The following is a 21,348-nucleotide window of genomic DNA, read 5'->3' on the forward strand; positions in this document are numbered from 1 at the left end:
TGATGTTGAACTTGTACAAGGCACTGGTTGGACCTCAGCTGCAGTATTCGGTACTGACAGAGTACCACATAACAAGGCAGATGTGAAGGCATTCGAGAAAGTGCATAAGCAATTTACAAGGATTGTTCCAGAAATGAGAAATATCAAGAAACTAGATTGAAGAAATTAGGACTGTTATCTTTGGAGAAAAGAAGGCAGAGAGGAAATTTGATAGAGGTCTTCAAAATGGAAAGCTAGATTGCAAGAAGCTGTTCCAACTAGTGAAAAGAACAAAAATTAGAGGGCATAGACTTAAAGTGATCTGTAAAAGAGGCATGATGATGTGAGAAAAAAAAACTCATGCAGCAAATAGTAAGGGTATGCAATGCACGAGGACCACAAGAAACATAAACAGGAGTTTCCTCTACCATTCAACAGGATCATGGTCGATCCAACACACCTGAACACCCACTTACCTGGCCTTTCCCCACGACCCTTGATTTTCCCGACTGATTAGGAATCACTCAAGCTTAAATATATATATATATAAAGAGTCTGCTCCCACAGCTGTGTGGCAAGTAGTTCAGACACTTAATCCACAGACGAAATTCCTCTGCAGTCTTCAACTGACACACTATTTCTGAGACAATGCCCTAGCCCCTCATGAGGGGAAACATCCTCTCATCCTTTACCCTATCAAGCCCATTACAAATCCTATATGTTTCAACTAGATGACCTCTCATTCGTCTAAATTCTAATGAGTCCCACCCCAAACTGTTTAACTTGTGCTCATAAGACAATTTCTCCATACCAGGGGATCATCTTACAGGTCCTTCTCTGAACTGCCTCCAGTGAAGTAATATATTTCCTTAAGGGGACAATGCTACCCTCAGTACTCCAGGTGTCTCACTAGCACCTTGTACAGTTGCAGAAAGACTTCCCTACTTTCATACTCAAATCCCCTTGAAATCAGGGTTCATATTCCATTACCATTTCTGATTACCTGCTGCACTTGTGCGCTAGTTTTCTGTCTTTTGTGCACAAGTACCCCCAAGTCTGTGTTGCTGCTTTCTGCAGTTTTTCTCCATTTAAATAAACTGCTTGGATTGTGGTGGAGGCAGGTTCAATTTCAGCATTTGAGCGGGCATTGGATGATAATTTGGACAGATATCGTGTGCAAGGTTATGAGGCAAAAAGCACGAGATTGGTACAAGGCTACATTATTCATTTGCAGAGCTGGTGTAGGCACAATGGTTGTATGGACTTCTGCACTAACAATTAAGTTTGTGAAGATTACCTTGGGGGCCAGACACATAAGAATACCTAGCAACCTAATAATGTAGCTATGGAGAGGTTAGAATGAGTGCCAGAGGTTAGTCATCTAACACAGACGGGAGGAAGCTTTTCTCACAAGGCACTGACTCTGGTCAAACACAAAGTTGGAGAAACCCAGCAGGTCCAGCAGCATTTGTGGGGATAGAAACAGAATTTACATTTCAAGTCCACTATGACTCTTCTTCAGAAGCTCCAGAGTTCTGAAGATGACTCACTAGATTTGAAATATTAAATGTTTCTCTCTCCAAAGATCTGATAGACCTGCTAAATATTTCCAGCATTCATACTATTTTGCTTTTATTCAAGTTAGTCTGTGGAATTCTTAATGACTTAGCCTAACAGCCTTCAGGGGTAAAATATTCTTCAGGCTCAGGAGGGTGTATCAGTAAAGGAGATAGGGGTTATGAGCAAAAGGCAGTGAAGTGGAGCTGAGGATGATCAGAACAGGCATGATCTCATTGGGCTGAATGATCTACTTCTACTCATACATCTTATCTAATTAGTCTTCTTGAATGGGTCCATGCCCAAATAGATGATACTCCAAACTTGGAACTACATTGCTTCTTTTTCAAAGTTGCATGGATTAAAATTCCCTAATTGTACTGTCAGTCGTCCCACACCTTGAAGACTGCAAGAAAGTACCATTATCTTCTCAACGCCAATTAAGGCTGAGCCTAAATTCAGGTCTAGCCAGCAATATCCATCCAATAGAAGAATAAACAGCCAGCTGCAACATGAGGAAGAGCCTTTTCTACACAAGTGGCCAGGAACACATCACCTGAGTATGGAAGCTGCAGATTCAAGCTGGCTTTCAAAAAGGTAATTTAAGTACTTTAAAAAACTGCAAACCTACAGGGAAAGGACTGAGTAAAATAAGGTTACTTGCTTTGGTAGAGCTAGTACAATCGCAACGAACTAAATAGCCTCCCCTTATAACCGTTCTATGAAGACAACCTACAAGTCAATCATCTTCCATAGAGGTCAATAAACATATTCAACATAATCATTAGTATGAGGCCGCAAGGACACCATGTGTCAATACTTAAAATAAGATCGACTCCAACAATGTGGAACTTGGGCCATTTAAAAATAAGTGATCCCAGGAAATATTTGCTGTTGAACGGTTACTCCACATCGTAACTGATTACTCTGGAACATCTGCATCTAAATTTGGCCCGTCCAAGGGTTTACTTACTCCAATTGTTCGGATAAATTATTTGTTTCGAAAACAGCCAGTAAAACCAGTAGAAAACAGTCTGTTACCTGAAGGCCCTGACCCAATACACTGCTATTCCCCCATCTCCTATCACATACTGCAGAGCAGCAGCAAAAACAAACAGGGCTGTCAATAGGAACACACTAACTCCACTAACACTTATCAGAACCTAAGCTAGTCAGTAAATACCTGCAACACCAGAACAAAAAAAGACAAACCCTCACTCACCATCCTGCACACTTCATAGCCACATCACACTTCCGGCAGGTCTGGAAGTGACGCACTCCCCTTTCCAGCCGATTGCCTTCTCAACGCTTTCTTCCTCCTCGCGTTTGCCGGCGGTTTGCAATGACGTTTCACACGGGGCGGGGCTCAGGCATCAAGCGCATGTTGGTGTGAAACGTAATCGGAAGCGGGCCGCACGGCGTGAGGCGCTGCGATTGGCTGGACGTGTGGAAGGTTCTGAGTGCGCTCTGATGTCGCTGTGAAATTAACCAGAGAAATGAGAGCAGAGCGCCGGCGGTAAAGGAGGCTCAGCGTTTAAATTCAGTACACTGAGGCCGAGTCTGGTCATTAAAGGTACAAGTTATGAGTTCAGGTTGTCTACCAGTTTGTTGTCATGAACTCTATCCGACAGTGAACGAAATGCACGAAATTTCCGACTGAAGACCGCAAAACCCTCTTTCTTTAATAGATATAGATCAGGCAGAGATCATTCTGCCCATCTTGTAAATGTTGGCTATTTGTACACCTTTAAAGGAGTGGGCCTTGTCATTTAGACCTCAGAGGAGTTTGGCAAGCCACTTAAAACTCTGAAAGCATCCCTAGTTTTCAAACATCACTATATTCTGCAGATCTTCTGTCCGACAGTGCCCATCAGACTGTCATTTTTAAAATAGAAAGATGGCAGCAATTGTATTTTCATTCAACAAAATAAGTAATGTAAAATCAAGTCACCAAAATACAGAAATAAAAATAGAAATGCTGGAGAAATTTTCATCAGGTCTAACAGCTCTAGAGGAGAAGATCAAACTGTTTGGGTTCTGAGGAAAAGTTACACTGACCTCAAAACGTTAACTCTTCCTCTCTCCACAGATGCTGCCAGACCTACTGTGCTTCTGTAGCACTTCTTTTTGCTTAACATTTTCAGCAGCCACAGTGTTTTACTTTGAGCATCAAATGCAAAAATCTGATGAAACCAAAATACTGTGGATTCTGGAGATCTGAAATAAGAACAAAAGGTGCTGAAAGAACTCAGTAGGTCTATCAGTATGGCTGGTGAAAGAAAGTTAATTCTGTTTTGAGCCCAATTATGACTTCTGAAGTGAAGGTAAATTATGGTGTTTTTATACAATTGATGAAGGAGCAAGTGGAACAAAAGTAAAAGAATGGAAGGAAAGAGTCCAAGATGGACCAGGTGAGAGCAGGTTGGAATTTGGAAGCAAAATTGATGAATTTTTCCTGTTCTGGATGAGAGAAGGAAGCAGTGCCAATGATGTTATCCATGTACTGGAGAAAGTGTTGTAGGAGGAGCACAAGTTGAAAATGTTTCACAAATCCCATAAAGAAATGGGTATAACTTGGACCTATTAGGGTACCTGTAACTGCATCTTTGACTTCTAATTTAAGTTTTTTTTTAAACTTTGAATAATTTAATAAATATTTGATGGTAGACATTTGATGAATTGTATATTCAGTGTGTTCTGGTGAAATTACAGTTAGTAAAACATTTGATAATTTTCAAATTTAATAGCATTATCAGGATTTAAGTTTGTACTCTTTTCTCAATAGATATTTCTTTTTCATTTCACTCATGGGATGTGGGCATTGCTGGCTGGGCCAGCGTTTATTGCCCCTCTCTAGTTGTCCTTGAAAAGGTGGTGGTGAGCTACTTTCTTGAACCGCTGCAGTTCACGTGGTGTAGCTGACCCACAATGCCATTAGGGAGGGAATTCCAGGATTTTGATTCAGTAACAGCAATATGTTTCCAAGTTAGGATGGTGAGTGGCTTGAAGGGGAACTTGCAGGTGGTGGTGTTCCCATATATCTGCTGTCCTTCCCTTCTAGATGGAAGTAGTCAGGGGTTTGGAAGGTGCTCTCTAAGGATCTTTGGTGAATTTGGGCAGTGGACTTTACAGATAGTGCACACTGCTGCAACTGAGCACCGATGGAACATGGTGCCAATCGAGCAGGCTGCTTTCTCCTGGGTGGTGTCAAGGTTCCTGAATGCTGTTGAAATTTCATCCTTTTAGGCAATTGGGAAGTATTCCATCACTGTCTTGACTTTTGCCTTGTACAAAATAGAAGAGAATAGAATATAATTTATTGTTGTGTGGATAGGCTTTAGTGAGTCAGGAAGATAGTGGACAGACTTTGGGGAGTCAGGAGATTCCTAGCTTCTGACCTGTTCTTGTAGCCACTGTGATTATGTGATAAGTTCAGCTGAGTTTCTGGTCAAAGGTAACCCCCAGGACATTGATAGTAAGGAATTCAGTAATGGTAACACCATTCACTATCAAGGGACAGTGATTAGATTGTCTTTTATTGGAGATGGTTATTGTCTGGCATTTATGTGGTACAAATGATTCCTGAAGAAGGGCTTATGCCCGAAACGTCGATTCTCCTGTTCCTTGGATGCTGCCTGACCTTCTGCGCTTTTCCAGCAACACATTTTCAGCTCTGATCTCCAGCATCTGCAGTCCTCACTTTCTCCTACAAATATTACTTGCCAATTGTCAGCCCAAGACCAGATATTATTGCATTTGAACATGAACTGTTTCAGTATCTGAGTCACAAATGGTGCTGAACATTGTGCAATCATCAGCAAACATCCTCACTTATGACATTATGATAAAGTGAAGGGCCATAACCAGAGAAGTAATTGTGTCTTCTGGTTCACGTAAGTTTGAAATAATCACAGTTATAGACTCAAAATGATGGAAATTCAATAAGCATTTCATACAGCTGCATATGTGGCTGGAGTGCAGTTGCTCAGCACCTAACTGTAATGTAGCAGTATGTTACCCTGGGTATTTGTATAACAATTCCTTGCTCTTTATGAATAACGTACTATTCCTCTTTCTTTAAAGCAAACCACTATATATTAAAACTATACCAATTATGACTTTATATTGTATATCAAACAACCAACTTTTGTAATGTACTTGAGTATCCTTAACTGAGGAAAAAGGAAGACATATCAGGAGGCTGGAAATGTTTGAAATAATTAAACCCGTCAGAACAATTTTGGGGAGCACCTGGACAATCTGAGAAAAATTCAAGTCAAAATTGGAAGATATTTATTCAGAGATTTTTTTCCCAGGTTGAAAAGCTCTTCAGAGGCAATGAGTTCAGTGGCAGTCCTGAAAATGGTTCGATGCTTGGTGCTGGGATTATGGTGTAGGTGCTGACAAAAAGAAATGTCTGAGTGATTAGAACTTGCATTCCTTAAGTCCTAACAGGGAGAGAAAGTTCAGATGAAGTGTGAAATGAACAGTGCAACATGGCATACGAGAAATAGGCTGAGTTCATGAAGGTAATGAGAGAAGTTTAATATGTCCATGTGACCTACTGAGCTTTTCCAGATCTTTTAGAGTTTTATTTCAGATTTCCAGCATATGCAGTATTTTGCTTTATGTTTACAGTCTGCTGTACTGGGTTTTCCCAGTGCAGTATTCATGGTATCGCTTCTGGGTAAGGGTGTTGAGCCTCCTTGGATTTGTCAGTTATTGCTCTGCGAAGAGTTAGAATGCAGTGATGTTCACATTGTTCCTGTTGTGTTGGAGTCATGCTTGATTTTGCTCTGTTGTTTTATTTACAGGTGATGATGTTGATGCTGCATTACTTTGTGGGTGGTGCTGTTGATGTTATGTCACTAGTTAGTGAGCTTTTTTGAGCTCAGATGGAGTTCAAGTGTGGACTCTGTTCCTTCTCATTTGCTGATTTGTTTAGGTCCCAATAATGTATGATCTTGAAGCCTCAACTTCATAAAGAACCTTTGCTAGGTTTCAGGTTTACATGTTGGATCCTGCACATATAAAGTTTGTTCTGTCCTGTTAACAATTCAGGCAGGGACTTAACATATTTATGGAAGGGATGACCATCATCTACTTGTGGGACCTTCTATTTTTTCTATCAGTGAGTTTTCTTACTCTCTTCAAGAGAGTAGGCATCCTCCTTGGCAGGGGTGTTAGATGTTTTCTTATATTCACTAGCTCTGCATTATAATCTTTGTCAGCCTATAGAAGTGTAGGTCAGAATGGCAGTAAGGTGAGGTTTGGATTCTTCAGTAATTTTGTGAATGTTCTGTAGACTGTCTCAATGCAACATAGTTCAACTTGATGTCCCTTTGGGTAACATGTTGAACCGTTACTCCTCAGCAAATTCATGAAATTCTTTGGAGATCAATTGAGTTCCACTGTTGCATATTACTGATTCAAAAATCCTTTGTTCTGCAGACAGAATTTGACCTGCTGAGATTATTGTAGGTCATAAGTCTTTGATCCTTCAGATAAAAGGGAGTTTTGAGTAGTAGTCTGCAACTACAGGGTACCATTCTTCATTGTCTTAATAAATCAGTTCCCACATATTGGCAGTACTGGAGTCTTTTTTTAAAATCATTCATGAGGTGTGGAATTAGCAGGCTGGCCCAGTATTTATTGCCCATCCCTAATCGCCCTTGAGCTGTCTTTTTGAACCACTGCAGTCTAAGCAGCGATATAGTTCCAAGTCAGGAAGGGAACTTGGATGTGGTGGCACTCTGACTTGGCTTTTCTTCTACATGTGTCTGTGCATCACCCACTGTTGTACATCCACTTCATATTCCATTCGCCTGCCAAATGATTGTCAATCCCTATCAATGGAACTAGCCATCACTGTCACAAAGATGTTGTCCCTGTTGTGATTTAGGTGCAACCTGCTGGATTTGTGCAAGCCTCACCTTCCTCAGGAACCAATATAGAGCCCTCCTCCTTACACTAACTCTTCAATCATGCGTTCATCTATCCGCCTAGTCATGTGGCATCAGGAGTAATGCAAAGATTACAATATTTTGAAGTCATGCTTTTCAATCTGCCACTTGACTCCTTCAATTTTTTTTGCAGGAACTAATCCCTATTTTTACCGATGTCATTACTAATAATGTGAACTGTTATCTTTGACTGTTTGCCGTCTCCTTTCAGAATGTTCTGCAACCATCAGCAACATTCTTGACCCTAGCCTCAAGAGGGCATCTACCATCCTGTGGCTGCAGAAATGCCTATCTGTAACCCTCACAGTTGAGTCTTCTGACCCAGTAGCTGTTCCTCTGTATGGTTCCCCCCTTGAGCAGCTGGGGTCTGATAGGACTCCCTAGAGGAACTGTCACTCTTTTCCAACATAGAAAATCTTGAATGAAATACAAATAGGTCTGTCCTGCCCACCTGCCTGCCCTCCTTTTAACTGATGGTTACCCATTCCTTCTCTGACTGCACTTCCTGAAGCTGCAGGGGATCAATCTAACTTCATGTAACTCTCAGCCTTGCAGATATACTGCATTGACTCCAGCTGATGATGAAGCTGCAAAACCCTGCACTCAAGTTGATTGAACTAGTGACATTACCTGTAGATGTTGTAATCTAGACTGTGCATGTGACAGAATCCTGAGGTCAGGACAGGGTCAAGCAGAGGTGTGTCACCATCCCCACTTTTTTCCTTATCTTAAGAGTCACAGAGTCACACAGTACGGAAACAGACCCTTCGGTACAACGAGTTCATGTTGACCAAGTTTCCCAACTAAACCAGTCCCACCCTGCTGCATTTGGCTTATATCCCTCTAAATCTTTCCTATTCTTGGACCTATCCGAATGGTATCTGTATGTACCACTTCCTCTAGCAGTTCATTGCACAAATGAACCACCCTTTCTGTGAACAAATTGCCCCTCTGGTTTCTTTTATATCTTTTATCCTCGCACCTTAAAATTATGCCCTCTAGTTTTGAACTCCCCTACCTGAGGGAAAAGACCGATACTATTCATCTTGTCTATGCCCCTCACGATTTACAAATCACTGTAAGGTCACCCCTCAATCTCCTACGCTCCAGGGAAAAAGGTCCCAGCCTATCTAGCCTCTCCTTATAACTCAAACCCTCCAGGCCTGGTAATATCTTTATAAATATTTTCTGCACCCTTTCCAATTTAATAACATCCTTCCCATAGCAGGGTGACCAGAACTGTACACAGTACTCCGAAGGTGGCCTAACCAGCTCCTGTGTGACCACAATACAACGTCAGAACTTCAGGACATCCTGATGAAGGGTTAAGCCTGAAACGTCGACTTTCTTGCTCCTCAGATGCTGCATGACCTGCTGTGCTTTTTCCAGTGCCACACTTTATTGAGTCTGACTTCTCCAGCATCTGCAGTCCTCACTATATCTCCTAATCTGAGCATTGAAGGCAAGTGTGTCAAATGCTTTCTTTATCACCTTTTCTACCACTTTCAAGGAACTATGCACGAATGTCTCTCTGTTTAACAACACTCCCCAGGGCCCAGCTATTAACTCATGTGTCCTATATTCTCATCCAAATCATTTATATAAAATGACAAACAACAGTAGATCCAGCACAGTTCCTTGCTGAATACCACTCGTCATAAGCTTCCAGTCTGAGAAACAACCCTCCACCACCTCCTCTGTCTCCTATCATCAAGCCAATTTTGTATCCAGTTGGCAAGCACTGTTGCCTCACAGCACCAGGGACCACCCCATTTGATTCCAGCTTTGGGCAATTGTCTGAATGAAGGTTGCACATTCTCCACATGTCTGCATGGGTTTCTTCCAGTGCTGTGTTTTTGTCCCACAGTCCAAAGATTGCAAGTTAGGTCGATTAGTCATGCAAAATTGCCTATAATGTCCAGGAACGGGCAGGCTAGGTGGATTAGCTATGGGAAATGCAGAGTTACAGAGATAAGGTAGGATGATGCTCTTTAGACAGTTGGTGTGGACCCAATGGGCCGAATGGCTTGCTTTCACATTCTAGCGATTCTATAACTAACTGTGTAAGTCATGGCCTTGTTCAGCTTATCAAAATTTAACACCTCGTATTTATCTCAAGTTAAGATTCACTTCAGAATGTAACGTTAAGAAAGTCCTGGAATTTACGGATGAAAAAACTGAAGCCAAAATGCCCATTCTAAAAATGAGAGACTTAACAACAATCCAAGTCTTTTTCAATATATAATTTCAGTTACATCACACTGTAAACTTTTGCTATAGATTTTCCTATGATCTTATACTCCACAACCACCTGATGAAGGAGCAATTCTCTGAAAGCTAGTGCTTCCAAATAAACCTGTTGGACTATAACCTGGTATTGTGATTTTTCACTTTGTATACCCCAGTCCAACACTGGCACCTCCAAATCATGACCATCCACAAACTCACCTAACCATGCGTCCTATATTTTCATCCAAATCACTTATATAAAATGACAAACAACAGTAGATCCAGCACAGTTCCTTGCTGAATACCACTCGTCATAAGCTTCCAGTCTGAGAAACAACCCTCCACCACCTCCTCTGTCTCCTATCATCAAGCCAATTTTGTATCCAGTTGGCAAGCTCTCCCTGAATCCCATGTGATCTCACTTTACTAATTAATCTACCATGTGCAGTTGCATGAATGTGGTCTATCATCATCAAGAATAGAAATGTGGGTGGGTTAATACCACAGTTGAAACACAACAAGGTAAATTCATTACAGTTATATTGTTTCTATTTTTATGGTGATTGTAAAGCATAATTAGATTAAAATACCAGTATACTACACCTAAAAGTCTATCTTTTCAGGATCAACCATGCAAAAGCCTTAATAAAGTCCACGTAGGCAATGCCTACCAGTCTGCCCTCATCTATCTTCTTGGTCACATCCTGAAAAAACTCAGTCAAGTTTGTGGGACACGATATCCCAAACACAAAGCCATCATCAGTCCTTGCCTCTCCAAATGCACATAAATCCTTTCTCTCAGAATCCCCTCCAACAACTTACCCACTACTGACATCAAATTCAAGGATTTGTAGTTACCAGGCTTCTCCTTTTAGCCTTTCTTCAATAAAGGCGCAAAATCAGCCACTCTCCAGTTTTCTGGCACATCACCTTTGGCTGTGGATAATACAAATATTTTGTGCTGGGCCCCACAAATTCTTCTCTAGTTTCACACAATGTCTTCATTACACTTGATCAGGTCCTGGAGATTTATCTACCTTTCTAGTTTTAAGATGCATAAATGCGAGGTATTGCATTTTGGTACAACAAATAATGGTAAGGCTTTTTAAATTAATAATTGGCCCTTGGTAGTGTTGTAGAACAGAAGGACCTGGGGTGTGGATAAATAATTCTTTGAAGTTTGCGTCAAATATAGACAAGGTGGTTAAAAGGCATTTGCCTTCATTGCTCAGTCCTTTGATTTTAGGAGTTGGAAGTCATGTTGAGGTTGTACAGGACATTGGTGAGGCCTCTTCTGGAATACTGTGTCCAGTTCTAATTATCCAATTGTAGGAAGAATATTATCAAGCTGGAGAGGGTTCAGAAGAAATTTACCAAGATGTTGCTGGGTATGGAAGGCTAGAGTTATGAAGAAAGGCTGGTACTTTTTTACTTGAGTGTAGAAGGTTGAGGGGTGACCTTACATAAGTATTATGTAATGACAGGTACAGATCGAGTTCATGGTACAGGTATTTCTCCTATAACACGGTAGTTGCATTCTTGCACAATGCCATGTTGTAGAAGTAATGCAATAGAAATAATAGTGAGGCCTATGGGAAAAACAGGATTGGGGCGAGACACCAAAAATACCAATAAAAATCAAACAAAAATAGTAGTTAGCTGAACACAAGCGATAGCACAGTAAGTAAATTTTAAAATAATATATTTTAATGAAATAATATGGTAAATTTAACACTTAAGCACTAAAATCTCTGTACTTTTTGCAAAGCTCTTCACCAGAAAGCATGCTAGCCAAGTGACCACGTGATTGGGGTACAATTACAATGTTTAAAAGACATTTGGGTGGATACATGCATAGGAAAGGTTTTGAGGGAAACAGGCCAAGAGCAGGCAGGTGAGACTAGTTCAGTTTCGGATTATGTTTGGCATAGACTGGTTTATCCGAAGGGTCTATTTCCGTGCTGTATGACTCTAATATCTCCAGCACTTCTCTTCTGTAATGTGGACTATTTTCAACAAATCAATATTTATTTTCCCAAGTTCCCTAGCTTCCAAGCCTTTCTCCACAGTAAAGACTGATGCATAGTAATTGTTTAGTATCTCACCCATCTCCAGTAGTTTCATGCATAAACCATCTTGTTGATCTTTACGGGACCATATTCTCTCCCTATTTGCTCTTTTGTCTTTAATGTGCTTGTAGAATCTCTGTATCCTTATCCTTATCCTTAACTTTATCTGCCAAGGCTATCCATAACACCTTTTTGCCTTCCTGACCTCCTTTGAAAGAATGGTCCTACTCCCCTTATACTCTTCAAGAGATTTACTTAAGCCCAGTTGTCCACACCTGACATATACCACCTCCTTATTCTTGACCAGACCCTCAATATCTCTATTCATCCATTGTTCCTTACTCCTACCAGCCTTACCCTTTACTCTAAAGGTAATATACTGCCTGTTCATTACCATTTTTCTTCACCTTCAGCTTCTCAGTGATGTGAACCCTGCCTACAGGATGGACTGAAACATTTCTACCTCAAGTAGTTGAAATCCAAGAAGAAAACAATACCTTGCTTGTCGAACTTCACTATATGGATGACAGTGTCATCTTTGCTGTCTCAGAAGTGAACCTTTAAACCTCACTTAATATCTTCATGAAACCATACTTAACAATTGGTCTCAGCTTTGATCGAAAGAAGACTCAAATCCTTTACCAACTTGTACAGGGTCAAGCTCTTGTCCTTTCTCCAATAAGATCAACAGAGAAATCCTCCCAAACAGGAACATTTTCCCTACCTAGGAGGCTATCTCTCAGCTAAGGCTGACATTGATTCATTCACATCCAATCTGTGAGTGCCACCTTCGAATGCCTCAGGATGCGAGCCTTACCGTTGTGTATAAGGCAGTCATCCTTCCAATTTTCTCTATGGCTCTGAAACTTAGTTGATAAATATATATCCCATCTCAAGGCTTGAGAAATGCAACCAATGCTGTTTGAGATGGATTCTCCACATTGGTGTGAGGACAGGCATACTAATATTAGAATCCGAGAAGGAGCCAATAGCAACAGCAAAAAGGTCATGATCATTTGAAGCCAACTCTACTGGACTGGCCACATGTTGAGGATGACTGACTTACGACTCCCAAGCAAATGTTCACCCAGCTCAAGGAAGGTACTCAAACGAGTGGAAGCTAAAGAGTTTCCAGGAGTCCTAGAAGGCGTCCCTCAAGAAATGCAACATCGATCTCAATACATGGGAGACCCTCGTTTAGAAGAAATTTTCTTAGAGGAAGCTCCTACACGAAGAGCCAAATTCTTTGAGAACACCTGTCAGCAAGAAGAAGTACAGAAAAGGCACCACAGAAAGGGATGCCAACAATTCAGGGCCAAGGACCAACTCCTGGAAACACTGCTAGATGCAGCTACCAATCAATTCACTGCTTTGTGCTGATAAAACATTTGTTAGCCTTTTTGAATTCTGATGGGATTCCTGTTTGGATTAATATGGAAATGTTAACGACTCGTCTTAGACCAATTGTTCTCTTCCTCAAACACAATGTGAAATTCATTCATTGTGATTGATTCTTCCTCTGGGAACATCAAAATTAGATCATTAATGAATCCTTCCTCGTTACAAAGTACCAGGTCTTACATTACCTGATCTGTGGTTGGCTCCTTTTCTAAGAAACTGTCCTGAAAACATTCTATGAACAATAATCTGAATTTTCCAGTCTGCATGTAGATTAAAATTCCCATGATTATGGTCTTATCTTTCTGAGAAGGCTCCATTATCTCTTTCTTTATGCCCGACCCTACCACTATGTTACTGTTAGGGAGTCTGTATTCTAGTTGCACAAGTGACTTCTTGAATTCTATCTTCCTGGGATTGTCCACATATCATACGATTCTCTTAGTTTCCAAAGCTGTCTGCAGGGGCAATTCAGTTAGGCCGTCTCCCCTTTTTCCTGTACCCCTGAAATTTTGTTCTGTTCAGATAACTATTCAGTTCTGTTTTGAAATTCTCAAATGATTCTGCTTCCACCCCACACCCAGGGAGTGCATTCCAAATCGTAACCACTTGCTTTGTAAAATCTATTGATCTTCCACTTATATATCCAACGGCTGAGTGTTCTGGGTAAAGTGTTCCAATTTCACTCTGGACTATTTTGGAAGTAGGCTTTCACTCTATCCTGGTTAACTTGGAAAATTCACAGTGCTGAAAACCAATTTTGTGGAATTTATCTTGATTCTTCTGATTAAAAAAATAATATCTGAATTTTGTCTGTGTTTTTATTTTACAGAAGCTATTTCTCATCCTCTTTAGTCTCACTGGAGATTCTCCACCCAGTTTTATCTTCTCGGATTCATTGATGCCAGGCTATACTCAGCCTTTCTGTGGCAACATGGCTCATATCAAGAATTCAGCAAAGCCAGAACTTGTACTTCAATCTTACCATTGGATTATAACCTTGATGTTCCCACATGAAGAAAAACTAAACTGCCGTAATTTGAATCAGATTTTAGAAATACTGTACTGCAATTCAGAATTCTAATTACATGCATTAGTACACACTTTGGCATATTAGACAGCTGCAATTTAGCTATGAGATTTTTTTCCTGCAAAAATATACCCTTTCCTACAGTAGTGTTGATACTTTTGTGCTTTATCTTAAGAAAATTTCTTCTCTGTGTAGCTACTAAACCAATCATAGTACCCAGACCAAGGCACAGTGAATACAGACTCATGATTCTTCTGGACTGTAAAATCATTAGTCATTTTTTTTAACACATTGAGCCATTGCAGAGGCTTATATTTTGAGACTAAAATTTATTTATAACCTCATTATTTACACTATACAAATATTTATCATGTTTACCAGAACTAAGACAAGAATATGTGTTAGGTCTTCTGGTAAACATTATTAATATTGCCATGGTAAAAATAATGAGGGTTGTAAACACATCTTTGTATTGGAATACAAGATATTGTATTAGGTATAGATTGGAAAATAATTATGTTTGTATTCCATTGTATTTCATTAATTTACACTTGCCTAAAAACTTTGTCTCTCCAAACCTTGCAGTTTTCTAAGCTGGTACTCTAATTACGTTCTTCACTGTCACTGTATTGTTTTAATATGGTGGCTCACCACCCCCTTCTCAAGGGCAATTAGAGATGGGAAGTGCATGTTGGCCTAGCCAGTGGATGGCTGCATCCTGTGAATAAATAAAGTTGGTGCGTATCCCAGACAATACACCCTAAAACTGATCTGATTTCTGACTTTGTTTTAAAGTGTTCTGCAAGGTGGTTGGAAAGTGGTGTCCAGTGAGACAGCTTGAAATTGACATAAAAGTAGTTTTAAAGACAAATAGAAACATTTATTTCAAGATATTATGATATTTTGAAAAATTTGAACAACTCAATGCAATTTTTTCTAACTATTTCAAATGATTCAGTGATGAATTAAAACGCAAGATTACAGCCACTTGTATTCTTAAAAAAATGAATATCAATTAATAAGTCACCATAAAAATATACCAGAAGCAAATCTTTTGTGGTAACTTATGTACATAATTTGTAATATATTGAATTGGCTGCTATAGAATTTTTCAATAATAAAGAAAAATGCTTAAAAAGCAGAAGACTATTCCTGTATAAATCATTGCAATGAAAATATTGCAAAGGCAGGAGTTTAATTTTGGTAGTTTAAAATGAAAAATATGCTCTTTTGGCATATTTTATTGCACTACCCAAATCACTTAGTTGTATTATTTTTTAAATAATGGTCCAATTTGGGAACAGATTGTTACAGTTGGAAAGTATAAAATCAAAGAAGCATCAAACAATGCAATTGCTTGTACGTTTTTACGTGTTGGGACCTGTGCTTACATGTAGCACAAGCTGAAGGGAGAACACTTTCCTTTGTTGACTATATTATGTAAAGTGAGTTGGGTAGTTTCAACCTAGTTCCCAATGAATACAGTAGCGACCACTAATTGTTCACCAAATTCACTAATTGTTAAACCCACCAAGAAGAGCTATACAATGGTTAGTACAGGAAATTGAAAATTCTACATAGATTGTGTAATTGCTCTTTAGAAGTAAGGGTTGAGGCACTTGATTGGTTCAGAGTAGAGGAAACATTGCTGTGGATTCGACTGCCGTAATATGATGTGGGATTGCGTATGGTGATGCTGAATATCAAATGTGAAGTATTCAGTTGCCAACTACTGACATCTCTCAGCTTGAAGAGAAATTAGTCCATTTGTTTATTCTTTCTACAATATGTATTTTAATTTCTATGTTTCTTTGCTGTTTTTCTGCTATTTTGTTCTCTTTCATCTGATTTTCTTGACTTTTTTGTTCATTCTTCACCAGACCACACTAATTTGAGGAATTAAATTGTGAACGCCTGGTTCCAGATTGTGGTAATCAAACTAGGAACAGATGAGCAAAGTCTCCGCTTTATTCAGAAGTCTGAACCAAATTAGTTGCTCCTTTCATACAATCAGACAATGGTTAAAGTATAGAAAAAATGGAATGAGGAGCATAAACGTAAAGATAGCCATCAAAATGGCTGCCTGTGCAGGCACAAGTGGGCCTATGATGTTAGTTACTGACAACAGATACCTTCAAGCCAAAATGGATCTGTGGATGTCTTCTATATTCCATGCATAATAATGTTATACTGACTGCACATGAGCAACTGGTCATTTTGAGATCAAAATTTCTGGAGCTGGGGTAAAGGTCGCAAAGTAGCACCACTGTTGATGTGGGCTGTTCCTCAACAGGGCCGGTGGAGGTGTTATATGATGTGGTGGTGGTGACGGGGGGAGAAGTGGTGGGGAGTGGAAAGAGAGAGAGATTTTGTCTCTGGGCTGAATTTAGGTTGGCTGACAGCACTGAAGATTTTGACACCACTACACTGAATGCTCAAAGTCTGACTCAGTAGAATATCCTTTCAATTGGAAGGCATGCTTCCGCTGCATGTCAGTAGTGTGGCATTGACAGGTGGAATTTTTGCACCTACATGTTCCTTATGCCAACAGTGGCATTTCTATGAAACATAGCCAAGAAGAAAATTACTCAGCTTTTTGCCTTCATGCTAGTTATCTGCAAATGTTGTTCATCTAATTGCATTCCCTCTCCCTTTAATCCTGTAAGTTTATTTTCCCCTCCGATTTGCTCTGTGTGATAACAGACTCTAACCACTTGTTGCATTTAAAAAAGTAGATTCTTTCTATTGTCACTTCCATGAGGAGATGTTTCTGTCTGTCGATTCTGCTTGGATTCTTCAGAACTCTGAGACTCTCTACTCAATCTCTTGCTGGGTTTTGAAGAACAATGCCCCATTCTCATGAATGAAATCCCTCAACCCTGAACTATTCTTGTAAATTGTTTTTTTTAAAGCCTACATACTCAAGAGTGTCATGTCCAAGGAAATTGTGGAGCAATGCAAATTTTATAAAGTAGCCAAAATAAGGCCTTCATTTATCCTTTATTTATTGTTCATATAAATGTGTGACTGGAGAGCTAATTGTGGACAAAAAGGAAGTGACTGATGAATTGAACAGCTACTTTGTATCTGTCTTCATTATACAAGTAATATTGCAGAAGTAGTGATGAATCAGGAAATGAGAGGGAGGAAGTCCAAAAAAAAGACTCTTACCTGAAAGGTGTATTTTGATTTGTGAGTAGTAGTTGGATAGGCTGCGTTTGTATCCTTGGAATTTAGAACAGTAAGAGGCAACTTGACTGAAACACATAAGGATTGCCATAGTGTTAAGGGTGTAGATGGAGAGGAATTTGTTAAGTGTGTACAAGAAAATCTTCTGCTTCAGTATGTGGATGTAACTACTACAGAAGGTGCAAAACTTGACTACTCTTGGGAAATAAAGTTAAAAATCACACACCAGGTTATAGTCCAACAGGTTTAATTGGAAGCACAGTAGGGTTTGGAGTGTCGCTCCTTCATCAGGTGGTCGTGAAGGAGCGTTGCTCCAAAAGCTAGTGTGCTTTCAATTAAATCTGTTGGACTATAAGCTGGTGTTGCGAGATTTTTAACTTTGTACACCCCAGTCCAACACCGGCATCTCCAAATCTTGGGAAATAAGGCAGGGCTGGTGACTAAAGTGTCAGTGAGGGACAGTGACCATAGTTTTATTAGATTTAAAATAGTGATGGAAAAGGATAGACCAGATCTAAAAGTTGAAGTTCTAAATTGGAGGAAGGCCAATTTTAACGGTATTAGGCAAGAACTTTCAAAAGCTGATTGAGGGCAGATGTTCGCAGGTAAAGGGACAGCTGGAAAATGGGAAGCATTTAGAAATGAGATAACGAGAATCCAGAGACAGTATATTCTTGTTCGGGTGAAAGGAAAGGCTAGTAGGTATAGGGAATGCTGGACAACTAAAGAAATTGAGGGTTTGGTCAAGAAAAAGAAGGAAGCATATGTTAAGTATGGACAGATCGAGTGAATCCTTAGAAGAGTATAAAGGCAGTAGGTGTATACCTAAGAGGGAAATCAGGAGGGCAAAAAGGGGACATGAGATAGCTTTGGCGAATAGAATTAAGGAGAATCCAAAGGGTTTTTACAAATACATTAAATGCAAAAGGGTAACTAGGGAGAGAATAGGGCCCCAAAAAGATCAGCAAGGCGGCCTTTGTGTGGAGCTACAGAAAATGAGTATTTTGCATCAGTACTTACTGTGGAAAAGGATGTAGAAGATATAGAATGTAGGGAAATAGATGGTGACACCTTGCAAAATGTCCATATTAAAGAGGAGGGAGTGCTGGATGTCTTGAAATGCATAAAGATGATAAATCCCCAGGAGCTGATCAGGTGTACCCTAGAACTCTGTGGGAAGCTAGAGAAGTGATTGCTGGGCCTCTTGCTGAGACATTTGTATCATCGATAGTCACAGGTGAGGTGCCGGAAGACTGGAGGTTGGCTAACGTGGTGCCACTGTTTAAGAAGGGTGGTAAGGACAAGCAAGGAAACTATAGATCAGTGAGCCTGATGTCAGTGGTGGGCAGGTTGTTGGAGGGAATCCTGAGGGACATGATGTACATGTATTTGGAAAGGCAAGGACTGATTAGGGATAGTCAACATGACTTTTTGTGTGGGAAATCATGTCTCACAAACTTGATTGAGTTTTTTGAAGAAGTAACAATGAAGATTGATGAGGGCAGAGTGGTAGATGTGATTTATATGGACTTCAGTAAGACGTTCGACAAGGTTCCCCATGGTGAGCAAGGTTAGATCTTAATGAATACAGGGGGAACTAGCCATTTGGATACAGAACTGGCTCAAAGGTAGAAGACAGAGGGTGGTGGTGGAGGATCGATTTTCAGACTGGAGGCCTGTGACCAGTGGAGTGCCACAAGGATCGGTGCTGGGTCCTCTACTTTTTGTCATTTACATAAATGATTTGGATCCGAGCATAAGAGGTACAGTTAGTAAGTTTGCAGATGACACCAAAATTGGAGGTGTAGTGGACAGCGAAGAAGGTTATCTCAGATTACAAGGGGATCTTGTGGCAGTTGGAGTTTCATTCAGATAAATGCAATGTGCTGCATTTTGGGAAAGCAAATCTTAGCAGGACTTATTCACTTAATGGTAAGGTCCTAGGGAGTGTTGCTGAACAAAGAGACCTTGGAGTGCAGGTTCATAGCTCCTTGAAAGTGGAGTTGTAAGTAGATAGCATAGTGAAGAAGGCTTTTGGTATGCTTTCCTTTATTGGTCAGAGTATTGAATACAGGAGTTGGGAGGTCATGTTGCGGACATTGGTTAGGCCACTGTTGGAATATTGTGTGCAATTCTGGTCTCCTTCCTATTGGAAAGATGTTATAAAACTTGAAAGGGTTCAGAAAAGATTTATAAGGATGTTGCCAGAGTTGGAGGATTTGAGCTGTAGGGAGAGGCTGAACAGGATTAGGGCTGTTTTCCCTGGAGCATCGGAGGCTGAGGTTTACAAAACTATGAGGGGCATGGATAGGATAAATAGACAAAGTCTTTTCCGTGGTGTGGGGGAGTCCAGAAATAGAGGGCATAGGTTTAGGGTGAGAGGGGAAAGCTATAAAAGAGACCTAAGGGGCAATGTTTTCATGCAGAGGGTGGTATGTGTATGAAATGAGCTGCCAGAGGAATTGGTGGAGGCTGGTACAATTGCAACACTTAAGAGGCATTTGGATGGATATATGAATAGGAAGGGTTTGGAGGGATATAGGCCGGGTGCTGGCAGGTGGAACTAGATTGGGTTGGGATATCTGGTCAGCATGGAAGGGTTGGACCGAAGGATCTGTTTTCATGCTGTACATCTCTATGACCCTGTGACTCTGTGACATAAGATCCTGGAGGGTCTTGACATGGTAGATGTGGAGAAGATGTTTTCTCTTTTGGGAGAATTTTCAACTTGGGATCATTGTTTAAAAATCAAGGGCTTACCCATTTAAATAGAAAAGGTGATTTTTTTTTCTCTCCAAGAGCTGAGATCCCTGGATCCCTCTTCCTGAAAAGCTTTTGGTTGCAGTGTCTTTGACTATTTTGAGGCAAAGATGATAAACTCAAACTACTACTTTTTATCAGTTCCATAGCACTGAATGGATATATACAGGAATGTAATGCTTTTACAATGGAAATTCCTTCAGATTGCACTATGTTTGGGAGGAATTCGCACATTGATGTATACTGTATCCCTTTGTATAATATAAATATCAGTAGCAAATGACTTGGTAATAAGTTACCAACAATGATGCCAAGATCAACATTAATTCATTAGTGTCTGCACTGTCAGAATCAATGACAGGGGAGAACACAAACAGTCTTCACTAACTGCCAGCTGCTGTTGGCAGTAAAATGAACTCAAAAGTGGAAAACATACAAATGATGCTATATGCTTACAAACACAGAAAACAGACAGTGATTTCAAAGCAGCATCTTAAGATTGGAGCTCTGTGGTTTCTGAAGCTTTTTTTCTTACACTGCCTGATTTTCCTTTTGACTTACTGCTCTGTAATACCTTGATGGATATTGATAATTTTCAATTTCCTTTCAGATATATAAGTTGTTGAACTCCACAAGTTTGTAACATTTTTTCAATCATGAAAGGAGAAAGATCTTTCGACTTATCAGTGACAGACAGATCTTTTGGTTTCTATGGCCCTCTATGTACTGTGACATTTAATTAAGTAAACTACCATCATGGAGAGTCAGAGAGATTGTACTGCACAAAAAGAGGCCTTTGGCCTATCGTTTCTATGCTTGACATCAAACAGCCATCTATTTTCCAGCACTTGGCCCATAGCCTTGGAAAGCATGTAATTTCAAGTACTCCTCTAAACAGCTCTTAAATGTCTTGAGCATTCTGGCCTCGACCGCCTTTTCAGGCAGTGAGTTCCAGACACTACTCAATCCTCTGGGTGAAAACATTTTCCTCAAATTCCCCCTAAACCTACTGCACATTGCCTTAAAATTGTGCCCCCTGATTGTTTCCCCCTCAACTCAGGGAAATGCTTCTCCCTATTAACATGCTCTATGCCCCTCAGAAATTTGTGCACCTCAATCAACTTTCTCCACTGTAAGGAATAGAAGACCAGCCAAGGGATAATCAATGAACGGC

The 21,348-nt window shown here is 40.2% G+C and overlaps 2 protein-coding genes across 3 annotated transcripts in view; one reads left to right on the forward strand and one right to left on the reverse strand.

Moving 5' to 3' along the window:
- Nucleotides 1-2,871, reverse strand: part of tmem167a (transmembrane protein 167A) — a 30,709-nt gene extending 27,838 nt beyond the window's left edge. The window contains exon 1 of the mRNA XM_072582644.1: nt 2,759-2,871. Coding sequence (XP_072438745.1) covers nt 2,759-2,761 — 3 coding nt within the window. The 5' untranslated portion in view covers nt 2,762-2,871. The remainder of the gene's footprint in view (nt 1-2,758) is intronic.
- Nucleotides 2,872-2,933: 62 nt separating this feature from the next.
- Nucleotides 2,934-21,348, forward strand: part of xrcc4 (X-ray repair complementing defective repair in Chinese hamster cells 4) — a 372,354-nt gene continuing 353,939 nt past the window's right edge. Inside the window, exon 1 of one of the 2 annotated variants that reach the window (XM_072582657.1) lies at nt 2,934-3,109. The gene's annotated coding sequence lies outside the window, so the exon portion shown is untranslated. The remainder of the gene's footprint in view (nt 3,110-21,348) is intronic. The other variant, XM_072582667.1, reaches the window with a different exon arrangement.

The sequence above is a fragment of the Chiloscyllium punctatum genome, chromosome 2 (assembly GCF_047496795.1).
Source record: "Chiloscyllium punctatum isolate Juve2018m chromosome 2, sChiPun1.3, whole genome shotgun sequence".
NCBI lineage: Eukaryota > Metazoa > Chordata > Chondrichthyes > Orectolobiformes > Hemiscylliidae > Chiloscyllium > Chiloscyllium punctatum.